We start from the raw sequence: 25,587 nt of genomic DNA on the forward strand, positions 1-25,587 counted from the left end.
CATTCACTACAAGTAGATCCATATGACCCATCCGCCAGCTTCCACTAAGTTACTTATATAGTGCCAAAACATACTGCCACGTTTCTTACTTTATCGCATGTATCTTATTGCAGTTCACTGTAATTAAAATCATAAATGATACAAAATGATTTTATAATTAAACCTTGATCATGTTTATAAAAATAAGCTAATAACTAAAATGAAACACAGGCTTGGGCGGAAGTGACATAAGTCGGATGGATATGCAAATACTAGACAGTGGAGTGCTTCATTCTTCCTTTTCTTCCGTGGCCGCCATCGAGTTAGGAGCGTGGTTCCTGGCGAGCCGTGAAAATTTACAATAATGGTGAGCACAGAGGATATTTATTCAGCGCGTTTTCAATAAAGCTTCTTCGTTATATTGTTTTACGTGCATATCATTCATCAGCAGTTGGTTTTTGGATGAAATATTACACGTTAGCTTCTATGCTTGCACGAACAGCGGCTCTCGGGAGCCATTTTGATCTAGTGCGGCGTGTATACACGTGTCATGATTTTTCAGCTGACTCCGTTTAGAGGTTATTACCTCGAAATTCAAACACGACTTTAAAGAAATTTTATTCCGTCCTTTCAGAAACCCTAATACCCAAGTAGAATTTAACCGCCTTGACATCATGTAAGAACATAAATGTTAGCTTGCGTGTTGTGGCCTAGTATTAGGATTGAACGCAGACTTCAGTTTAGGTGTGCAGTAGACACGTATTGAAGTGATCATTCACTTTTAAGATAACTGTCGTGTATTCATCCTCATGATAGTAAAAAGAACATTAAAAGGAAGTCATACAAGTTAGATCAACGTTGGGATAGGCAAATAACGCATTTGATTTTACGCTTATCACTTTAATTTGCAGCAATTTCTCACGTTACTTACTCTATAGTTAAATGTTTGGCACTTTGTTTTTTACCTCCCAAGTCTTTATCTGGTACTCTTGCTATGATGGTGTAATTTGCGTCCTACTCTGTTCAGTGACAGTTGCCTACTGTCTCATGCTGGCACAGAAGGTTGATGAAAACAGAGACTGAGCAAGATACAATGTTATAACTGAATAAACTTGTAATTGGAAATGCCTTGTTATTCATGCTTCTGTTTTTGTTGTTTTAGGCTTGTGCCCGACCGTTAATCTCGGTCTACTCCGACAAAGGGGAGACATCTGGCAAAAATGTGGTTCTGCCTGCAGTGTTCAGGGCTCCCATCCGCCCTGATGTTGTGAACTTTGTGCATACCAACATGCGCAAGAACAAGCGCCAGCCCTATGCTGTCAGTGCACTGGCTGGTGAGTGTTTTAAATGCACAGTTGAAATGTCAATTAAATTGATATTCCACTTCATGGTCTGTGTTTCTGACGACTGATTATGTTGGAAGTTCTGAGAGACATTTGTCTGTTTGTCATTTTGCCATGGTATGACATGATCAAATATAACTCCAAAATGTGTGTCGTTTCAGGTCACCAGACCAGCGCTGAGTCCTGGGGTACAGGAAGAGCCGTGGCCCGTATCCCCCGTGTGCGTGGTGGCGGCACCCACCGCTCCGGACAGGGTGCTTTCGGAAATGTATCCTGAACTATCACAACATTTACTTGAACGACTTGTCAAATCTTGATTATAAGCAACCCTTGCTGTGATGGTGTAATTTGCGTCTTACTCTATGCAAAGCGACAGTTGCCTACTGTCTTATGCTGGCGTGGAAGGTTGACGAATATTAAGACTGAGCTGGTTCACAGATACATTTAAAATGCAGGACTGTTCACACAAACACAAATGTTCAGCATAGAAATTTGATCTGATTTTCGCATGAGATTTATTTGTTCGGACCAATGAGTACATAGCAGACATGAAATGCAGAAATAGTGGTTTACTATGATACACGGCTCTCTACAACTTTTTCTAACCAATTTATCACCAAGTTAGTCAAACCGATTTTACTTTTCAAAGCAGTTCAAGTTTTTGTATTCACTAACATTGTGATTGTTAAATAATGTTAAAAAAGAAGAGCACAGACAGCAGAGCTGGTTCAGGATTCTTCCTCTGCTGTTCGTGCTGACAAATCTTTATGTAACAGCAGCAGCTCTTGGCATGTGACCAAAAGTGCAAAATTGTTGACCAGTTTTCTTTGTAGTGCAATGGAAAAGACATTAGAACAGCTTTCTGTGAAGGAAGTCACAGTGACTACATGCAAATGTTTGTATCTTCTGAACAGACACATTAACAGCCATTGATTCAAATCAAAATGCTTAATGCATCAAATTTTTGCACTGAATACTCACCTTTGTGTAAACAGGCCCTTTAGTGCGAAATGTTGACCCTTGACTCCACTGTAGATGTGTCGTGGTGGCCGCATGTTTGCCCCCACAAAGACCTGGCGCCGTTGGCACCGCAGGGTCAACGTTAACCAGAAGCGTTACGCCATCTGCTCTGCCCTGGCTGCTTCTGCTCTGCCTGCCCTGGTCATGGCCAAAGGTAAGTGAACACATTGTGTCCAGAGATTCATTTACTGCAAATAGGGGTCTCCCTGGGGTCCTTATAATGACAGTGCTTGAATGCACTATATATATTATGTGGGTTGCCATTTATTGGAATTCTGCTTTCAATTCAGTGCTAGAGAAACCTCAGTTTGCAGAAGGACCGAACCAAACTATTGGTTTTTCCCTTTCGAAGGCTGAGCACAGCCATAAATATAGAATATTTGCTATTACCCTTAAACTTTTTTTTGGTTTCACTGACTAATGGCAAATGTTTCAGGTCACCGCATTGAGGAGATTCCTGAGGTCCCACTTGTTGTTGATGATAAAGTTGAAGGATACAAGAAGACTAAGGAGGCTGTGCTTCTGTTGAAGAAGCTTAAGGCATGGAACGACATCAAGAAGGTGAGCTACTGTCAAATTCTGACTTAAAATATTGCGCTTTACCAGCATTAACTATTTTTGATGCATATTTCTCGTCTCAAGGTTTACGCCTCTCAGCGTATGCGTGCTGGTAAGGGTAAGATGAGGAACCGAAGGCGTGTCCAGCGTAAGGGACCGTGCATCATCTACAACGAAGACAATGGTGTGACGCGAGCTTTCAGGAATATCCCTGGTATGAGATCTTGTATTTTGCGGTTGCTTCATGTGAACGCACTTTAAACATGATGATATCCACTTCAGGTCCGTGTTTATGAATCCTATGATTTTAGTGGAAGTTCTGATCCTTACCTTGTATCAGGCAAAATTTATGTTGATCCATCCAGAGGATTGCAAAATCATAAACCACAAGGTCTCTTTTCTCAGGCATCACACTGCAGTCCGTGAGCAGACTGGACTTGTTGAAGCTTGCTCCAGGTGGACACATTGGTCGCTTTTGCATTTGGACCGAGGGTGCATTCCGTAAACTGGATAACCTCTATGGCACTTGGCGCAAAGCCTCCTCCCTTAAAGTGGACTACAAGTGAGTTCCCTTACCCTTCGTTCTTCTCCTTGTCTGGTTATGTGTTGAACAACATTGATGAGCTTATTCTTTACTGTCCGTGTTTTTGAACACCATGAGAATATCAAAGATCTGAGTGAAAAATAAGGTGGTCTGGAACCCCTCTTGTTCGCATGCACACCTAGATATTAAAATGTGTAGATATTGAGCATAAACTTTTGGACTTGCTGTCTTGTCATGTTCCAGCTTGCCCATGCACAAAATGAACAACACAGATCTGCACAGAATCCTGAAGAGCGAGGAGGTGAAGAAGGCACTTCGTCCTGCTAAGTAAGTTTTGGCTAATTTGATCATCTATATTACCAACATATCATTGCGGTGATGAGATTCCTACTTATGGTCCGTGTTTCTGACTAATGATTATATTGGAAGTCCTGAGCCATCTTGCTTTGAAACTCGAAGACTTATTTTTTTAGCATACAGTACAAGTAGGGTAACAAGGTTCTTTATGCAATTGTAGACACAAGATTCATCGCAGAGTGCTCAAGAAGAACCCTCTGAAGAACCTGAGAGTGATGATGAAGCTCAACCCCTATGCCAAGTCAGCCCGTCGCCGTGCTATCCTGGCACACAACCCTGACGTAAGTACCCTCACAAGTGTCACTATAGTCTGATGAACATGCTAAGCAATTTCTAAATCTGTAAATTTTGTGCAGATCAAGGCCAAGATGTTGAAACCCAAGAAGAAGAAGGTTGTGAAGAAGATCAAGGCCAAGAAGCCTGCAGCTGCTCCTGCTCCTGCTCCAGCTCAAGCTTAGACCTCATGAACAGACTAAGAGTTCACAAATGATTTTCAAATAAAACAGCAGTTGAAAATTCTGATAAAGCGGTCCTTTTTAATCCACTGCATACAACTTAAGCACTGGCACATTCCATCAGTTGTCATCTGTTAAATCTTTTATTGTAATATACAAGTTTGAATAAGTTATGACTGATTTTTCTCACTTTGAGTTAAAGGCTGCAAATTAACCTTTGAAATAAAGCACAAAACATTACAATGAAAATGTAACCACGTTGGGGGTAGCTGATAGTGCAGTCATAAACCTTGAAATTAAGAGTTTAATAAGTATAACATCACAGCAAGTTAACATTTAGGAGGATCCATAGCATTTAAGTTTTTGCAGTGTAATTTATGCCTTTAATAGCTTTTGTAATCAACTTTAAATTTTATAGTAAGAAATACATTTGTCATACTGGTCTTATGGATGCTATCAGCAATTAACAACCAATATTTGGCAGAACCGATTTCAAGCAACCTATTGGAGCCATAATGCATTATTGCAGCAGTATGCTCATTAATACTCCAGACAACATCTAAAAGATAAGTGTTCAAGAGGGCAGTAGTTTGCTGTTGGCCTCTGGACTGCCTGGTGGGGTGGAAATGGAGATGCTGCAGGTGAGGAGACACTAAATGGCTGGCGTAGAAAAAGATGGCAGCTCTCACATTCCTACGCTGTGAGTTGGAGTTGCTGGCTGGTTTAGACCAATGGTGCTGCATAACCAACCAGCAAAGTCAACCTCCTCTGCCTCGGAGTTCTTTATGAAGGGATGGACCTGGAAAAAATGATTAGATGTTAGATGCATGAGGTGCATTCATAGAAAAAATAGATGCATTAGTATTGAAATAAAATGATTATTCCTACCATCAGTTGCTTGAGGTCTGCTCTTTCTGCTGGATTTTTGATTAAACTGCACAAAACACAAAAAAAGTGACACAAAAATGTACATTGGTCTGTCTAATATGGAGACCCTAAGAGGACATGGATATGAAAAAATATTAAATGAGACTCAAATTTTCTGCATTCACCGGAGAACCCCAAACTAGTTTTAGTTCAACCACTAGATGGAGCAGCAAGCACCACTGAAGAAGAATTTCTGCATTTAGAAGATGATTTTATCCAAAGCAGCTTTCACTGCACTCCCCATTTTTATCAGTATGCCAGTTGCCTGGGAATCAAACCCATGACCTTGGCATTACATGCGCCATGCTCTACTAGGTGAGCTACGGTGCAATTTTGCTTACCATTTGTTAACGAAGTCTTGAAATTCTGCACCAAAGATGCTTGGTAGCTTGGGAGGTGGCTGGAAAAAAAAGAGAAACCCTTAAGGCTAAGTGAAGCAGCCAATAAATCCTCACTTTAATTAATTCACTGCCATAAAACTGTTCAGTGATCTTTTAAGCACCACTGGAAGCTTACTTCATTGACAATATAGTCAAGCAGCTCAAATATAGCCATCGGAGGTCTGCTGTCTGGACCGTATGCTGAAAAGACAAACAGATTAAAAATAAAATCACTTTATTATATATTATAGTCTCAGAAACACCTCTAACATAAGTTACAGGATAACAAACAGACACTCACAGCTGCCAGGTCGACCAGGAGGCCTGGGTTTAGGGGAGGCGTCGCTGGCCGAGGGGTCCCCCTCAAGGGGCTGACCAAAGATTTGCTCCAGCTCTTTGGCATCAGGTGGTGGGATAGGGAAGCGTCCAATAGCCATCTCCACCAGAGAGAGACCCATGCTCCATATGTCAGACTGGACAGAGTAGTGAGTCCCTTGAAGGCGTTCGGGCTACAGATGGACACAGAGATAAAAGGAGAAGGATCATAGAGAGAGGAAATGAACATTATCATAAAGGAAGCGTTGTGATGAAAAACAGGAGCCTGAACAAACAGATGGCTGTACTGAGATACTCCAAATCAAACATCCAAGGATTCATATCTTGGCTGAAGAATTAAACTGACAAAAGATTGTTTTAAAGAATATACACTGATCAACCAGAACATTAACACCACCTGCCTAATTTTGTGTCCTGTGGTATCTTTGAAACCAAGACATTAGTAGAAGATCCTTTACATTCTGTAAGTTGCAAGGTGAGGCCTCAATGGATTGGATTTGTTGGTCCAGCACATCCCACAGATGTGTAGGCAACACTTTGTCAAGTTCCTCAAGCCATTCCTGGACATTTTTTTGTAGTATGGCAGGGTGCATTGGGCACCAGTTCACCAGAGGTTGTCCTTTCTTGCACAACCTTTGGTAGATATTAATCACTGCATACCAGGAACACCCCACAAGACTGACCCAGTTGTCTAGCCATTACTATTTGGCCCTTGGCCCTTCCAAAACATGAAATTCAAGAACTGACTGTTCACTTGCTGCCTAATATATCCCACCCCTTGACGGGCTCCATTGTAATGATATAATCAATGTTATCCACTTCACCTGTCCGTGGCTGTAATGTTGTGGCTGATCAGTACAGTTGTGGTCAGAATTATTAGGCCCCTTAGTAAATATGAGCAAAAAGGCAGTTAAAATAAATCTGCATTATCATTTTTGGTGTTTCATTCAAAAACGTCTAACCTTTCATTTAAGTGAAACTTTAATTTAATTTTTTTTTTTTTTCAATACACGTCGGCCACAATTTTTAACAACCATGTTTTAATTAATTTTTAATGAATAAAATATCTCTGAAGCATATTCCCATTCATATTTACATTTCCTTTTTAACACAGCAGGGTGGCTAGGAACATGAAATTGACTTACTGTTTCACAAACGTATAAATGAGCTATCACAATTTCCAAATTCCCATAATCATTCATCAGAATGAGTAAAACCAAAGGATCACAGCTGGAAAATTGCAGAAATTAGTTGCGTCTAGGGTCAGAAAGCCTATATATATACAGGTCCTTTTCAAAAAATTAGCATATTGTGATAAAGTTCATTATTTTCTGTAATGTACTGATAAACATTAGACTTTCATATATTTTAGATTCATTACAACACAACTGAAGTAGTTCAAGCCTTTTATTGTTTTAATATTGATGATTTTGGCATACAGCTCATGAAAACCCAAAATTCCCATCTCAAAAAATTAGCATATTTCATCCGACCAATAAAAGAAAAGTGTTTTTAATACAAAAAAAAAAGTCAACCTTCAAATAATTATGTTCAGTTATGCACTCAATACTTGGTCGGGAATCCTTTTGCAGAAATGACTGCTTCAATGCGGCGTGGCATGGAGGCAATCAGCCTGTGGTACTGCTGAGGTGTTATGGAGGCCCAGGATGCTTCGATAGCGGCCTTAAGCTCATCCAGAGTGTTGGGTCTTGCGTCTCTCAACTTTCTCTTCACAATATCCCACAGATTCTCTATGGGGTTCAGGTCAGGAGAGTTGGCAGGCCAATTGAGCACAGTAATACCATGGTCAGTAAACCATTTACCAGTGGTTTTGGCACTGTGAGCAGGTGCCAGGTCGTGCTGAAAAATGAAATCTTCATCTCCATAAAGCTTTTCAGCAGATGGAAGCATGAAGTGCTCCAAAATCTCCTGATAGCTAGCTGCATTGACCCTGCCCTTGATAAAACACAGTGGACCAACACCAGCATCACTGACTGTGGGTACTTGACACTGGACTTCAGGCATTTTGGCATTTCCCTCTCCCCAGTCTTCCTCCAGACTCTGGCACCTTGATTTCCGAATGACATGCAAAATTTGCTTTCATCCGAAAAAAGTACTTTGGACCACTGAGCAACAGTCCAGTGCTGCTTCTCTGTAGCCCAGGTCAGGCGCTTCTGCCGCTGTTTCTGGTTCAAAAGTGGCTTGACCTGGGGAATGCGGCACCTGTAGCCCATTTCCTGCACACGCCTGTACACGGTGGCTTTGGATGTTCCTACTCCAGACTCAGTCCACTGCTTCCGCAGGTCCCCCAAGGTCTGGAATCGGTCCTTCTCCACAATCTTCCTCAGGGTCCGGTCACCTCTTCTCGTTGTGCTGCGTTTTCTGCCACACTTTTTCCTTCCCACAGACTTCCCACTGAGGTGCCTTGATACAGCACTCTGGGAACAGCCTATTCGTTCAGAAATTTCTTTCTGTGTCTTACCCTCTTGCTTGAGGGTGTCAATGATGGCCTTCTGGACAGCAGTCAGGTCGGCAGTCTTACCCATGATTGCGGTTTTGAGTAATGAACCAGGCTGGGAGTTTTTAAAAGCCTCAGGAATCTTTTGCAGGTGTTTAGAGTTAATTAGTTGATTCAGATGATTAGGTTAATAGCTCGTTTAGAGAACCTTTTCATGATATGCTAATTTTTTGAGATGGGAATTTTGGGTTCCCTATCTGTCGGTCACTACGAGTTATGTCGTGACGACATTAGGGGATTTACTTGGAAGCCCCGACTGCCTCTGATAAGAGAAAACGCCAATGAAATTTGGCTAGTGGATTTTGCATACCTGAGCCACTCCCCGTGCATACGGGTATAAAAGGGCGACAGGTGCATCCACTCATCAGATTTTTGCTTCGGAGCCGAGTGGATGAGAAGTTTGCGATCTCCACAAAGCCTTCTGCCTCAAAAAAAAAAGAGTTTGTTCCTGGGTGGCGTCACGGTGCAGACAGCGGTGTCCCTGCAGCAGCGATTCCCCTGGGCACTTCACCTGAAAGAGCAAATTTCTAAAACACTGGGCGGTTCGCGTCTTTTTAAAGATGCCGTTCCGTCCGTGTTCTCTTGGTTGCGGTCGCTTCCTGTCCTCGGATGACGGTCACGAGCGTTGTCTTCAGTGTCTGGGCATCCAGCACGCTGAAGATGCGTTTGTGGATGAGTCATGCGCCTGTTGTGGGCGTATGAACATGGCAACGCTGCGTTCTCGCCTTTCCTTTCTGAAAGGATTGGCACCCTCTGCCGCCACCCGTCCCGGTCTCTCTGGCTCGAGCAGAGGACCGCCGGCTGGCGCTCTGGGAGATCTGAGGGTGACGGTAAGAGCTTCTCCGCCGGGCACGTCCCCACGGACCTCTTACTCCTCCCGCAGCGCTTGTTCCGTCCGGTTCCCGAGTGATTTCGCTGGTTCGCCTCACGGGGCCGCCAGCATTTCATTCGGTGCGCCGCCCGAGGATCAGATGTCGATCGCGGCATCGGGGGATGGGCTTTCGTCCTCTGAGGATGAACGATCGGCGGGGCTGCCCCCCTCGGGTGTTGTCGCCACTGCCGATCCGGACCCAGAGCTGACGGCCATGCTTGCCCGGGCAGCCGTGAGTATCGGGCTGGAGGTCAACAGACCGCCCAGTCCCGAGCCCTCGCGGCTGGATGATTGGTTCATCGGCGCAAAACGCGACCAGCGGCCGCACTTTGCCCCGGTGCCTTTCTTCCCGGAGGTGCATGAGGAGCTGACGAAGTCGTGGACGGCCCCTTTCACGGCCAGAAGCCGCTCGTCTCCCTCCTCCGTCCTCACTACCCTCGATGGCGGGGCGGCCAGGGGGTACGTGGATATTCCCCAGGTGGAGAGAGCGGTTGCGGTGCACCTGTGCCCGCAAAACGCCGCCACCTGGAGGAATCGTCCGCGTCTCCCGTCCAAAGCCTGTAAGCTGACGGCCGCACTCGCCGCCAAGGCTTACAGCGCTGCGGGCCAGGCCGCCTCTGCCCTGCATGCCATGGCCATCCTGCAAGTTCACCAGGCCAAGGCACTAAAACAAATGCACGAGGGTAGTCCCGACCCGGGGTTGATGCAGGAGCTGCGCACGGCGACTGACTTCGCTCTCCGGGCGACGAAAGTCACGGCGCGGTCCCTCGGGAAGGCGATGTCCACGTTAGTGGTCCAAGAGCGCCATCTCTGGCTCAATCTGGCCGAGATGAAGGACGTCGACAAAGTACGCTTTCTCGACGCCTCCATCTCCCAGACGGGGCTATTTGGCGACACTGTCGAGGGTTTTGCCCAGCAATTCTCGGCAGTACAGAAGCAGACGGAGGCAATTCAGCACATCCTCCCTAAACGGCGGGATGTTCCAGCTGCCACCGCTGGCCCAAGGGCCAGGCCCCAGTCTGCTGGTCGCCGTGGGCGCCCTCCTGCGTCCTCCAGAGCTGCTCCGCCCCGTGCTGAGTCGTCACCTAGGCCGGTGCGTCGAGCCTCTCGCAGGAGTGCGGCGCCCCCTGCGCCTCAGCCGGCCGCCAAGTCCTCCAGGAAGACGACAAAGCGGCCCTGACGCGCACAACCCGGAGATGGAGGAATTTGCTCTTTCCCAGGAGACGACGAGGCTAGCGTCGCTCCTTCCCCCGGAGGAGGGCCGGGTGGAGAATCCTGTGTTTTCTTTTCTTTCTGTTCCGCCACTGGCTCAAGGGCCAGTGGTACCCACATTGTCAAAGAAAGAGCAATTTCCCTCTCCTCCGGGTTCCCAGGTCTGCGGGCTGACAGTGTGCGACGCACTGCCTCCTCACTCTCACCCGAGACCCATATTGCCAGTGGCCAAGAGAGTGCGGTCTGGGGACGCGATGCCTCCCCGCGCACCTCTAGCCAGTCCCCCCGGGGACTCAGGGAGTTTTGTGGGGATGAGTCAGAACGCACCGCCTTCTGTTCCATCCAACCTTACTCCCCCTCGCTGCACCACTGCGGGCACGTCGATTGTGCCTTTGGTGCCACTTGCACGGTATCTGGGGGCGTGGCTTGCGCTACCCAGCCCGTCTCGCTGGCTCATTCGCACAGTTCGACTCGGCTATGCGATTCAGTTCGCCAGGCGGCCTCCCAGGTTCAGTGGCATCCTCGAGACTTCGGTGGCAGTCCGAGATGCACCTGTCCTGCGCGAGGAGATTGCTGTCCTTCTGGCAAAGGGTGCAATCGAGCCGGTCCCTCCAGCCGAGATGAGGCAGGGGTTTTACAGCCCCTACTTCATCGTGCCCAAGAAAGGCGGTGGCCTCCGGCCAATCCTGGACCTGCGAGTCTTGAATCGGGCCCTACACAAGCTCCCGTTCAAGATGTTGACACAGAAGCGCATCGTCAAATGCGTGCAGTCCGCGGATTGGTTTGCAGCGATCGACCTGAAGGACGCTTACTTTCATGTCTCGATTCTCCCTCGACACAGGCCGTTCCTACGGTTTGCGTTCGAGGGGCGGGCATGGCAGTACAGGGTCCTCCCCTTCGGGCTCTCCCTGTCTCCCCGTGCCTTCACGAAGGTGGCGGAGGGCGCCCTTGCCCCGTTACGGGAAGTGGGCGTCAGGATCCTCAACTATCTCGACGATTGGCTCATTCTGGCCCGGTCGCGAGAACAGTTGTGTGGTCACAGGGACCTGGTGCTCCGGCACCTCAGCCAGTTGGGGCTTCGGGTCAACTGGGAAAAGAGCAAGCTCTCCCCTGTGCAGAGAATCTCTTTTCTCGGTGTGGAGTTAGACTCCGTGAGTATGACGGCACGTCTCACGGACGAGCGTGCCCAATCAGTGCTGAACTGCCTGAGTTCCTTCAGAGGCAGGACAGTGGTTCCGCTGAAACAGTTTCAGCAGCTCCTGGGGCATATGGCATCCGTAGCCGCAGTCACGCCGCTCGGGTTGCTTCATATGAGACCACTTCAGCACTGGTTACACTCACGGGTCCCGAGATGGGCATGGCGCCGCGGGACACGTCGTGTGACCATCACACAGTCGTGTCGCCGCTCTTTCAGCCCCTGGTCAGACCTTGCTTTCCTACGGGCCGGGGTGCCCTTAGGACAAGTGTCCCGGCATGTTGTTGTCACAACAGATGCCTCCAGCAGGGGCTGGGGCGCTACATGCAACGGGCAGGCAGCCTCGGGGCTCTGGACGGGGCCTCGACTGCTTTGGCACATCAACTGCCTAGAGCTGTTGGCAGTGCATCTGGCCTTAAAGCAGTTCCGGCCACTGCTTCTAGGCCAGCACGTGTTGGTCCGCACGGACAACACTGCGGCTGTTTCGTACATCAACCGGCAGGGGGGTCTACGATCACGCCGCATGTCACAGCTCGCCCGCCATCTCCTCCTCTGGAGTCAGTCACAGCTCAAATCGCTGCACGCCGTCCACATTCCGGGGGAGCTCAATCGTGCAGCCGACGCGCTCTCACGACAGCTCACGTTCCCCGGAGAATGGCGACTCCATCCCGAGACGATCCGGCTGATTTGGAGTCGATTCGGGGAAGCTCAGGTAGACCTGTTTGCTTCCCGCGAGTCCTCCCACTGCCAGCTGTATTTCTCCCTGACCGAGGCCCCCCTCGGCACGGACGCACTGGCACACAGCTGGCCTCGGGCTCTGCGCAAGTATGCGTTTCCCCCAGTGAGCCTGATCGCACAGACGCTGTGCAAGGTCAGGGAGGACGAGGAGCAGGTCTTGTTGGTTGCGCCATATTGGCCCACCCGGACCTGGTTTCCGGAACTCACCCTCCTCGCGACAGCCCCTCCCTGGCGCATCCCTCTGAGGAAGGACCTTCTTTCTCAGGGGCTCGGCACCATATGGCACCCGCGTCCAGATCTGTGGAACCTCCATGTGTGGCTCCTGGATGGGACGCGGCAGACTTGAGTGGCCTGCCACAGGCTGTGGTGGACACCATCACTCAGGCTAGGGCCCCTTCAACTAGGCAAGCCTATGCACTGAAGTGGAGTCTGTTCGCGGACTGGTGTTCTTCTCGTCGAGAGGACCCCCGAAGATGCACGATTGGAGTGGTGCTTTCTTTCCTGCAAGAGAGGTTGGAGCGCAGGCTGTCGCCCTCCACCTTGAAAGTGTACGTGGCTGCTATTGCGGCCCATCACGATGCAGTGGACGGCCGGTCCCTGGGGAAGCACGATCTCATCGTGAGGTTCCTGAGGGGTGCCAGAAGGTTAAATCCTCCTAGGCCACCCCTGATGCCCTCCTGGGATCTCTCTATTGTCCTGGCTGGACTTCAGAGGGGTCCCTTTGAGCCGCTGGACTCAGTCGAGCTGAAATTCCTGTCGGCCAAGACAGCGCTCCTGACCGCGCTCACTTCCATCAAGAGGGTCGGGGACCTCCAAGCATTTTCGGTAAGCGAAGAGTGCCTTGTGTTTGGGCCGGCCTACTCTCACGTTGTCCTGAGACCCCGGCCTGGATACGTGCCCAAGGTTCCCACCACGCCCTTCCGCGATCAGGTGGTGAACCTGCAAGCACTGCCCTCGGAGGAGGCAGACCCAGCCTTGGCGTTGCTGTGTCCCGTAAGAGCGCTGCGCATATACGTGGACCGCACCCGGAGCTTCAGAAGCTCCGAGCAGCTCTTTGTCTGCCACGGAGGTCAGCAGAAAGGGAAGGCTGTCTCCAAGCAGAGGTTGGCCCACTGGATAGTGGATGCCATCGCCTTGGCGTACCAATCCCAAGGCGAGCCGTGCCCCCTCGGGGTGAGGGCTCACTCCACACGGAGTGTTGCCTCCTCCTATGCGCTGGCGCACGGCGCCTCTTTGGCAGACATCTGTAGAGCTGCGGGCTGGGCGACACCGAACACCTTCGCGAGATTTTACAGTCTCCGCGTTGAGCCAGTCTCTTCCCGTGTGTTGGGTAACAGGTAAGTGGCGGGAAGAGTTGGCCGGTGTCACGCTTGCTGCGCCATTCCCCCTTACTCGGGGATACGAGCGCCTATTCTCTCCTCCAGTTAGTTCCCCGAACGGCGAACCCTGGCGGAGTTCCTCCAGCACCCCCGGCAGTCAGGCTGGGCGGAGCAGTCTGACGCCAGGCCCAGTACCGGTGTTAGCTTGCCCGGGTCTCCGGTCAGCCCCTGTACTCGGCTAGGTGCCCGTGCGGCCTGATTCCCTTCGGGTGATCCCACACGTGTATTCATCCACGGTACGGTTTCCCTCATGGTAAACCCGTGTCTTCCCTTTGACAGAGCTCTGTCAGGCCCTGCTGGCAGCCTTCCTCCCTTCTCCTAGGTAGGATCTGCCCCAGGGTCCAGGCGTATGTAGCACTGCCCCAGGCTTGGGCCAGTCCATACCAGTGTCTCCACACGTTACCTCCCTTCGGGCAGGGTGTGGCCTCCGTAGCGCCCTTCTCCGGAAGGCTCGCTTCCCCGTCGTTACTGCCGGGCTGTAACAACAAACAGGAAAGACTTGAAGCAATCTTTCATAGAAGGTCGAAATCCCTTCCGATTTCTGGGGAAAGGAACAGCGGCTTGGCTATCTCCAGCAGCAATGTACTCAGTGGTCCCTGCGGGCACCAAGGTTAGCGAATTTGCGCTGGGGCGACGGGAAGGTTGCGACCTTCGCATCGCATTTGTCTGTCACGCGCTAGCTTGTCAACATCTGCATGCCACAAGGTCGTGACGGGGTTCAGGTTGTGGCGCTTTCCATAGACCCCTAATGTCGTCACGACATAACTCGTAGTGACCGACAGATAGGGAACGTCTCGGTTACGTACGTAACCCTCGTTCCCTGATGGAGGGAACGGAGACGTTATGTCCCCATGCCACAATCTCGAACCATCGCTGGTTGCCAGGGACACGTTCTCGGCTCCTCAGCGGAAAACCTGATGAGTGGATGCACCTGTCGCCCTTTTATACCCGTATGCACGGGGAGTGGCTCAGGTATGCAAAATCCACTAGCCAAATTTCATTGGCGTTTTCTCTTATCAGAGGCAGTCGGGGCTTCCAAGTAAATCCCCTAATGTCGTCACGACATAACGTCTCCGTTCCCTCCATCAGGGAACGAGGGTTACGTACGTAACCGAGACGTTTTCATGAGCTGTATGCCAAAATCATCAATATTAAAACAATAAAAGGCTTGAACTACTTCAGTTGTGTTGTAATGAATCTAAAATATATGAAAGTCTAATGTTTATCAGTACATTACAGAAAATAATGAACTTTATCACAATATGCTAATTTTTTGAAAAGGACCTGTATGTATATATATATATATATATATATATATATCAACCAGAACCTTGGGAACAAGTTGCTTGGGAGCATTTCAAGATAAAATATTCTGCTCTCATTCGAAAACAGACTCCAGCATATTATATTCAGTTGCCAGACACTACAGGAACTTTAAACAGGTGCAAACAGATTAAATTAAAAAGAGCTTTTTGGCACACATGAGATAGAATTCACAGGTATAAAAAAAACTACCCCATGCCCACCATTAAATATGCTGATGCTGGATAAAATGTTGTGTGCCTATATTTTTGCTGAAGGACCTGGGCATCTTGTTCAGATACATGGCATTGTGGATTCTATCATATACCAACAGAAAAAAATATCAAAACTCTGCTAGAAATATTGTAATGGCTGTGGTTGGATCTTCTATCAGGACAATAATCCAAATCAACACAAATTAGGTCACTGAGCACAGAATGAAGGTTCTGCCATGGCCATCACAGTTCCCAGACCTGAACACTGTAGAAAATGAGTGGGGTGAAATGTAGAGGAGAGGCACCTCGGCATTCGAAAGATCTGGAGAGATTTTGTATGAAGGAATGGTCACTGATCTCTTGTCAGGTGTTCTCCAACCATCAGGCATTATAGGAGAAGACTCAGAGCTGTTATCTTGGCAAAAGGAGGTTGCAAAAAGTACTGAAGAAAAGGGGGCAAATAATTGTGGCCAACAAATACTAGTGAAAAACATTTATTTCATGAGATTTTCCCCGTTTTCAATCGTTTTACTTCAATGAAAGATTAGATTTATGTACATTTTTAAATGAAAGATCAAAAGGATAAACAACACAGATTTATTTCCACAGCCTTCTAAAAATTCTGACCACAACTGTGTATATAACTTGAATTATAATATATATTATAATATTAACATGGGTTATCATGGGTCATTTTTTAAATAATATATTAACATATATATTATACTACAATGGGTCATTTTTTAAACCACTCAATGTGATGTTAGAAAGAGGATTTGATCGAATTGGTATTTTTGTTGGGAATAAACTTACAGACATGTAGGACCTGGTGCCCACGAATGAATTGGCCATGGAGTCAATGAGCTGTCCACTCACACCAAAGTCACACAGCTTGATCTCACCACGTGAGTTCACCAGTATGTTAGATGGCTTCACATCTGCAAGACAAGGGCAATGTCTTCCCTTCAGTAAATACGGTGTCAACAGAAAAAGGAAATGAACAGATATCAGTTTGAGATAACACAACACCAGTCACCTCTGTGCATAATCTTGTGTTTCTCTCTCAGGTAGGACAGGCCTTTTATCACCTGCATGAATTGAAAGGAAACAGGTCCAGAAACATTAAGCACCGTGATTTAGCCTTGCTTTCTTGAAACAGTCCAGAAGAGACCACTGAGGATATTGTTGAGAAAGGTTGAAGAGATACCAACCGCAATGCTAACTTTGCCCAGTATTTGTTCAGGGATCTTGCCTGCTTTCTTCAGGCACTGGTCCAGCGAGCCGCCATCCTACAGTAAAAGATTTCGGTAACACTTTATTTAAAGCCTTTATGAATAATGCATTATAAAGGGTTATTAAATGGCATAATGCATTATCATTATTCATTATGTGTGTTGTAATACATTATCTTGTTGGAAATAATTATAACTGAATTTAAAATGCATGGTGTAACAATGAATTGATAAGTGTTATAATGTATTATCTGTAGTTACAATTATTCATGAGATTGTACAATGCATTATAAGATGCATTACAAGGCATAATTAATGCATTAAAACTACTTTTATAATACATTACACATAAAGGCTTTAAGTAAAGTGTTACCAAGATTTTTGATGGATTTTTTAAACTTCAGCAATACTTACAAAGCATCTATAAAAGCAAAGGTATTTTTAAGGATACTGAAAATGATAAAATTAAATATATTTTATTATATTATATAAAATGAACATATATATTTTTTAAAGAAGTATCTTATGCTCGCCAAGGCTGTATTTATTTGATTAAAAAATACAGTAAAAACTATATATATTTTTTACAGGTTTCTATTTGGATATATTTAAAATACTTTTCTTATTATTATCAAAGTTTAAAACAGTTATGCTGCTTAAAATATTATTGAAACCATCTTTTTTCAGGATTCTTTGATGAATAAAAAGTTCAAAAGAACAAAATTTATTTGAAATCGTAATCTAAACATTATAAATGTCTTCATTGCCACTTTAGATCAATGTAATGAATCCTTGCTAATTCAAAGTATTAATTTATTTTTAAAAAATCTTACTGACTTCAAACTATCCAACAACAGATAATATATATATTTATACTGGTATATATAGAGAGACAGAGATGTAAACTCTTATATTTGACACTGAGAGCAGACAGTACCATGTTCTCCATACAGATGCTGATCTCTCCATCACTGTAGAAAGCTCCGTAGAAGCCCACTATGTAGGGAGAGTTACACTCATGCAGCACCTGCAGCTCTCTGATGATCTGATTCCTTATTGCTGGCTTGATCTCTAGGTGGATCAACTGCATGAAAATAAGAAAAAGAGGACTAAGAGGAAAGAGGAAAAAGGTTTAAATCTAGTACTTTTAATGTCTTTTATTGTCTTCATAAGTGCAGGGCAAAGCATAATGCAGAGGCCTCATTAATTTCTCTCAGTACCAGGCAGAGCTTCTCTCTGTAATTGCCAGGGTGTCTGCATTTTATAGTTAGCTGATAAAGAGTTGCTTCTCTGCATGCATACTGTCAATTCTTTGTTTCATGTATGCTGTAAATGAGCTGTTTGGAGTTTGTGTGCTGACTGCACTTCAGCTTGTTTTCTTCCTTGGGCAGTCTCATATTAAGGACGATTTGTTTCATCACACATAGTGGACTAATGGTAATTTGGCTTAAAATGTAGATTTCTTTCTTGGACAAGTTTGTTAGGAAAAGTGTCATTTGACTCTATTGAATCAAGTGCAATTAGCTTCACTACATGCATTACATGTGCAATAAATGTCACGGTATCCATTCTGCATGCTAAGAACAAAATGTCATGTCTTATTGCTGTAATGTCTAACTTCTTCCAATCTATAAAAAGACATGATGACATGAATAGCTGATGCCTTCAAAAGATACTGGAGAGGCAGCACTGGCTCTGAGGCAAGCAGCTCTAAAACTGCATCCGATCGATTCAAGGCTGGTAATGACAATCAATGGACTTCATTGACCTTTCTAGCATGCTTGAAGCTGAAACTAACACCCTCCCTGTTTGTAGCAGTTTGCTTTATCATAACATACCTTCCTGGCCATGATGAAACCTGAGGGTCTGTGTAAGACCTTGAAGACCACTCCTCCGTTGCCTGCACCCAACTCACAAATCTTCTCAAAGTCATCATCTTTTAACTCTCCGACCTTCTGCTTCTGGGTGAGGAAAGTCTCCAGGCGTTTCTTCTGCTGCTCATCCAGCTCCAGTTCTTCCAGTTTCTTCTGCAGGGCTTCCAGATTTGTTCTAATGCACACAGAAAAATGAATTTCATTTGTGAAGTGATGAAACTAAATGGTTCAATCTACAGAGCGGTCTACAGCGATCCTCTCTATAACTGAAGCAAATGTTTCAAATATTAATAATCTGTTAAGCAATTTTGTTAAAATATTATTTTCCTAAATGATAATTATGCTAAATTATTTAATAAGGTTTTCTATTAGAATTTCTTTTTTTAATACCATTACAGTAGCAGGACAGTTGTATGACCCTGACATTTTTACTTCATGCACCCCCAAAATATCAAAATGATTTATAAATCAGTAAATGAAATCTTGGATATCACAGAGTGTGTATTTAAAGGGATAGTTCACCCAAAAATGAAAATATAGTCATAATTTGCATACCCTCCAAACTTGTATGAGTTTCTTTCTTATGTTGAACATAAAAGAAGATATTTTGAAGAGTGATGGTAATCAAACAGTTGATGGTTCCCATTGACTTTAGTATTTCTTTCCCTATGGAGACCAACAACTGTTTGGTTCTTAAAAATATCCTCTCTTGTGTTCAACATAAGAGGGAAACTCATACAGGCTTGGAACGATGTGAGGGTGAGTAAATTATAACAAAATTTTCATTTTTGGGTGAGCTATTCCTTTAAGCCTTTGTATGTATGTGTTACTTTTTTGATGTATTTTTAAATAAATTAATAAGACATAAATGCATAATGTCACTGACGCTGTCATTTAAATTACAGTCCAGTGTTATTGTAAAAATGTTTAGTTAATTAAAAAGTGAAAGAAAATAAAACAAAAATATTACATAACTCAAAAAAATAGAAATGTTGCCGTGAACTAAAATAAAATAAGCTGAGGCTGAAGTACTAAAAAGACTAACACTAAAATGATATAATAAATGACAAAAGTACATATAATTACTAAAAAAGAAAAAGTCATTCAAAATATTAATACATTCTACAATAGTATATAAATAATACTAAAATAACACTGTTACAGTCTTAGACTTGCTTATTATACATTAATATGTCTACTACAAGAATTCCTCTCTTGTGATCAGTAATAAGCCAAAGCTCTTGCATGCTGAAACATATTCCCATTCTTAATGCAGAAAACGTATGAATACTTGAATAGGTTTACTGTACAGTGTGTGTGGAAATAGAAGTAGTGAGAAGGCTTTATAACATCTTCTTCCTAAAGCTCTGCTGAGGAAACAGGGAGTTCCTCTAAGCATGCAAACCTTTCCCTTGGCCCTGTTGTCATGGTGATGTATTTCCTTAGCTTTCTGTTGGAAGAGCGAACCTCCATGACCCTCCGCTCTCCATCCTCTCTGCATCTCCTCCAACAGCACTGCGTTCTTCACTGTTGCATAACTGCATTTACCAGGTGTGCTCAAATTAACCAATTAAATGTCTTATGATTCCGATATTGATACCAATTAGGATTTTTTTTTTTAATGTAATCTTTGGTTTCCTGCAGCTTGTGATCCAGCTTTTGTGCCACACATTGCAAACATCTGTGATTTGGGTGTATCTCATGCTGTACCTTCAAATGAGCGTTTCAGGACCATTGGACACCATGAGCCTCGAGGGCTTTTAAGCACCAAGCCAATTCAGATGTAAAACATGTTGTTCTGCTCTTGAACAATGTTTCGGTCCACAACAAGTGATACTCACACATAAATTTACATCAAAGCTTGCTGATCAGTCTGCAAAATATCGCAACATGTAAGCTTCAGGACAGACTGCACGACTCAGGTGGATAAAAACAGCACAAGTACTCCAGGATGTCTTTGTCTCATCTATATGCAGAATGAGGCAAAGTGTTTTCATTTTTGACAGCAAGGCCAGATATAGCCATGGTTACGAGGCTGCCGTGTGGGTGTAAGTGGGTGGCGTGGACACGCTGCGGTGAAGATGTGATAATGGTGAAGGACGCAGAAGATGCCAGAGTGGAGAAAAATACTTCACAACTCAAACCTTGTGTTGCATGTAGGAGGCCTTATCCAGAGCGGTTTCAGTCCATGTGAAGAGCCACAGAGGATATAAAGCTCACAACAGAGCTCTACTGACAGATTTTTTCTGTTGGTCGAAATTTCAAACAGTAGTTCAAAATTTTAATTGCTTTGCCAACATTTGACCATATAGAAAAAAAATTCTGTTTTTTATTTCATTTTTTATTTTAATTTCATTTTTAAAACAATACTATTTTTTATTTTGCAGTATTATCTAAAATTTATTTTTAATTAATATATTATGAAGATAATTACAAAACAAATAAAAATAGCAATCTGATATAATGCATTGCAAAACATAAATTATAGATTTATAATTGGCAAAACTGGTTAATAAAATGCATAACAGCAAATTGGTTTATAAATTTGCAACAGCAATGCTGCATTTATTTAAACAAAGAGACAATAAAACCAGTAATATTGTGAGATATTACTACCATTTAAATTTGATCTGTTTTCTATTTTAATATATTTTATAATATAATTCATTCCTGTGATGGCAAAGCTGAATTTTCAGCAGTCATTACTCCAGTCTTCAGTGTCACAGTATCAAAAACCAACCAATACACCACATAAAAAAATTAAAAAGGCAAAACTTAAGTTTGCAAGGCAAGAATAAGGTTCTTTTTCCCACATAAACAAACTGGTATGTTTTCCCCCCAAAAATGTGTTTTTCACTTTAATTGTTCTGGATTCTGTGTTTTAAAATTAAAATTCATCATCAAGAATAAAAATCAATTCATAACATTTTACTAATTGATTGAAAATTGAATCATTCATTTAAAAAAAATATTTACAACAAATTATTATTTACAGAGCATAATACAAAGCGAAAGGGTGTTTTTTGCAATACAGTATTAATGTAGTGACAACGCAGCATGCTATGCTGCAACAACTTGTATGAAAGTAATAAATAATTCAATACTACTACACACAGTATTTAATTATTTAGTCTAACCTTTGATCCACCATTATGTTTACATAAAAAGAGCAGATTCTTTCTGAAGAAAGACACAGAAAGTGCATAAAAGTGAAGAGTAAAGCTGCTCATAGTTTGACATTCAAAACCAGAAAAGCTTTTGAAGGCCCAAGAGCAGTACTTGGAAGAATAATAACTTCTCTTCCTTTTTTCTTTTGAATTTTTGAAGAGGTGTGTGAATACAGTATGATCAAACACAGGAAATAAGTGGTCAAAATGTCGTGCACTGGAATGTGGATGTAAACACTAGGGAGCACCAGGATCAGCTGATGTTAGACAGAAGCAAACCATTTCTCTCTGGGGAGGAGCACAAAACCAGAGATCGTTCTGTGGTCAATATTTAACTACGCTCCATAAATCACTCCTGTGGATACATCTGTGCTGTCATCCTGTAAATCCACAATTTAAACACAACTCAGACTTAAACATCATAAAGGAAGAGAATTAGGGAACAGGTATAGGGAATGTCTGGGAATTATCAAGCTCTTCTTGATGCACTATAGCAGCATTCATACACCCAGCAGCGCTCTTAAGTAAAATGGAGAGCAGCAGATGGTGCCATGGTGTGTGTGTGTGTGTGTGTGTGTGTGTGGTGTGATTGTGTAACACTGTAACACTGTGTGGTTTCCTACTGATAATCTTGAAAAGACACAATGCTGCATAGAGCTTGTGGGAAACAATAGCGGCAGAGGTACCGCTGCCAATGAAGAGAGAGGAAACAATATTGGCAGGGTACAAAATTAGCACTGTCAAGTGCCAAATGCAAGGAAAACTGGCTTTGGTAAGTAAATAAAACAAGGTTACTAGTCTTTTGGACTAAAGTCTAACACTCGAGTGATTCAAATGACCACAAAAATATTAAGCAGCACAACTGTTTCAACATCAATAATAATAGGAAACCAATGGCACCAAATCAGCATATTAGAATGATTTCTGAAAGATCATGTGACACTGAAGACTGGAGTAATGGCTTATGAAAATTCAGATTTACCATCACAGGATTAAATTAAAATTTAAAATAATAAAATAGAAACATTTGAATTATAAAAATATTTTACAATATTACTGTTTTTTATCAAATAAATGCAGCCTTTGTGAGCCTGAGAGCCTTTTATCAAAAACATTTGAAAAATTTCACCGACCCAAAACTTTTGAACACCAGTATACATGTGGTGATATACTGATTGTTTTGAGGCCTGTTCACACCAGGAATAATAACTATAAAGACAAAATGATAACTATATTAACTTCCACACAAATGAACAATATAATTTTGTTTATTATAAAAGTGCATGCTGCAGTTTTGTCATCTGCCACTTTAAATGCTCGAGCCCTTGAAGTATTTTTATCGTTTATCAGTTCATATTAAATCATTCTGAAAGTGATTTCAACCATATTGTTCCTCTTTGCTGTTACCGTTATAGTTATGGTGTGGACTTACCTATTCTCCCAGAATTCGAATGATTATTAAAACTTTATAGGGCCTTCAAGCCACCAAAATGAAAATAAGAACAAGAAAATCATGTCTGGTCTTAAAAAAAATTTTTGTTTCATTGCTGTTAATATAATATATTTATGGCTTCTAAATCAATTCACTCTCCACTGGAAGCAGATACTGTTGCTGTATTACTCTTAATTTACAAATTGTAAATGCATGAAAGAGGTGATACATATGAAGTGCTTCAAAAGCAATAAGCAAGAACTTAGGCTTGCCACGACAGATTTAAAGCAGAGGCTTCTGGGAAAAAAAACGTTGTCACAGTATTTAACATTCCACTGAGCCTCTCTATAACACTGACTTCCACAGGATTGAATCACCGCTACACACACACACACACACACACACACACACACACACACACATTCCAAAGCGAGCTCGCCACAGCCTGTCCTGCTCTCCAGGAAGGAATGTAATTCTACTTTACTGTCATTCTCCCAAACACCTCTTCAATCGCACAGCTAATGCCCATTATTTATGTACAAATAATAGCCAGTTTCTATATACAAGACTGCAACTTTTTCCTAAATAATTAATAGTCTCTTAATGCCAAATGGAGAGACTACAAGAGGGGAAAAGTGTCTAAGCTCTCAAGTGAGCTTGACGAAACAAGAGGCAATGACATGCACCACTGGCTCAGGTTGTGAGGATTGTCACTGGCTCGGCTTCAAGAGGAGAAAAATCACAGGCCTGCCAAATGAAGGTGGCACAGACAGAGGTGGTCCTCTGTCACCATATCTATCTGCGGGGATGTGAAGCTGACAAACAAATCGATACGTCGCCTTTACTGGCATCTATATTTGGTGGTCAGTTAAAATCCTCAATAGTCACATACTGAAGTAAACTGGATGATTATAAGAATGATATCACATTCATTTACATTTCTGTTTTACATTAGGGTCAACAAAACACTGGATTTTTGGCTTCTACAAATTGTAAACACACAGACAACTTCAGATACTTTATCTCTCCAGTTCTGCTCCTATAATGCTACATTTTGGGCCTAATTTATGACAGAACAACATACTACAGAGAAGAGCAGTGTTGTGTTGGCAGCTCTGACCAAATGTGATAAGCTATTCTCATTGATCTTGGTGGCAGGAGATGCGGCTCTTTTATGTGCACCTGATGGATACTAAACAACACTAATATATGGGTTATTCCACAAACAGTATGCATTTTGTTTTCCTCATAAAATTACTTAATAAATAACTGTGACCAACTTTTACCGTGTTAGATATTTTTCTAAGCACAGCCCACCAAAAAACAGTAACTTTAACTAGCTTATACTCACCAAGGATTAATTTATTTGTTAAAAAATACAGTAAAAACAGTAATAATGTGAAATATTATATTATATACTTATATAATATTATATTTTATTAATGTTTATATAAAATATATATTTTAATATATTTAAAAACATAATTTATTCATGTGATGACAAAGCTGAATTTACAGCAGTCATTTTTCTAATATGCCGATTTGGTGCTCTTTTCTTGTTAGTATTAAGGTGCTTTGACACACAGACACACAGACACACACACACACACACACACACTTTTTAGAGTCGTGAACTCAAGCACAATAGCTAAAACTGTAAATTTTGTTATCAACAGGTAACAAATCTCATAGCCATATCCCAGCATATATTACAATATATTCATTTATCTTTAGATGGCACAATGCAATTTAATAACACTCAAAGAGATTAGCTGATAGAATGTTTAAAATCTGACAGCTAGTTACTTTAAAATCACTTTATCAAACTTAAAAAGGCGCTCATTTCGCAAAAATGAGCCATATTTGATGTTATGTAAATCAACTAATAATAATCACCTTTAGCTTTGTAAATCTGTTGAAACTTAGAAGCAACACACCCTCAAAAATATCCATACTAATACCAATTTAATGCCCAATACAAGCTGATTTAGCCATGCTAAATCTATTAAGCAGCCCTGTCAGAGTCGAAGCATATTCTTAATGAGCCAAACAATCCATGAATGAAGCAACTCTGGTTTCAAGAAGTCTTGTTCGACATGAAATGACATCGTAAGACTCAAGCCCACTCACTCTGTGGCCCCGGTTCCGTTTATAGCGTTCCCATCTGGAATTGGGTTCAGCTGGATCGGCTCTGGCTTCCTCCTTTTTTGCATGATGAATCCTAATAGCTGGCTTTTCTCGGCAGTAAAAAGAAAAATTCAAAAAGGAGCAATCTGATCCGCAGACTACACCAACTCACTCGGCGACAGAGCAATGATGCATAAGCTATGAATAGCCTATCACACCCTACCAATCGCTGTTTGCTTTACAATAAATAAATAAATAAAGACAGAAAACAGTCAACGGCAACTTCGCATGGTCTTCTGACAGGCAGGATGAAGGTTGTTTCGAAGAATAGATAACTCAGGGAGAAACTGAGTATTTTTAGAGGTGGACGACAGTAGAGGATGGGTACAGAGATTGTCTCTTTACGTCATGAAAATATTTACATCT

At 43.3% G+C, this 25,587-nt stretch overlaps 2 protein-coding genes across 2 annotated transcripts; one reads left to right on the forward strand and one right to left on the reverse strand.

The window, feature by feature from the left end:
- The first annotated feature begins 229 nt into the window (after positions 1 to 229).
- LOC306843069 (large ribosomal subunit protein uL4B-like) lies at positions 230 to 4,327 on the forward strand. The gene is made up of 10 exons (XM_079374317.1): positions 230 to 346; positions 1,142 to 1,313; positions 1,484 to 1,590; positions 2,358 to 2,496; positions 2,779 to 2,903; positions 2,985 to 3,114; positions 3,306 to 3,462; positions 3,688 to 3,771; positions 3,962 to 4,082; positions 4,158 to 4,327. Exons 1-10 carry the CDS (start codon positions 344 to 346, stop codon positions 4,257 to 4,259), a joined length of 1,140 nt encoding a protein of 379 aa, XP_079230443.1. The 5' UTR covers positions 230 to 343; the 3' UTR covers positions 4,260 to 4,327.
- Positions 4,312 to 25,587, reverse strand: LOC306843068 (dual specificity mitogen-activated protein kinase kinase 1). Its single transcript, XM_079374316.1, has 11 exons — positions 25,165 to 25,587; positions 18,400 to 18,610; positions 17,499 to 17,645; positions 16,541 to 16,618; positions 16,366 to 16,417; positions 16,143 to 16,267; positions 5,865 to 6,072; positions 5,700 to 5,764; positions 5,525 to 5,583; positions 5,145 to 5,190; positions 4,312 to 5,055 (listed from the first exon to the last, which is right to left on the reverse strand). The coding sequence occupies exons 1-11, from the start codon at positions 25,245 to 25,247 to the stop codon at positions 4,942 to 4,944; spliced, it is 1,188 nt and encodes a 395-aa protein (XP_079230442.1). The 5' UTR covers positions 25,248 to 25,587; the 3' UTR covers positions 4,312 to 4,941.

The sequence above is a fragment of the Barbus barbus genome (assembly GCF_936440315.1).
Source record: "Barbus barbus genome assembly, chromosome: 23".
NCBI lineage: Eukaryota > Metazoa > Chordata > Actinopteri > Cypriniformes > Cyprinidae > Barbus > Barbus barbus.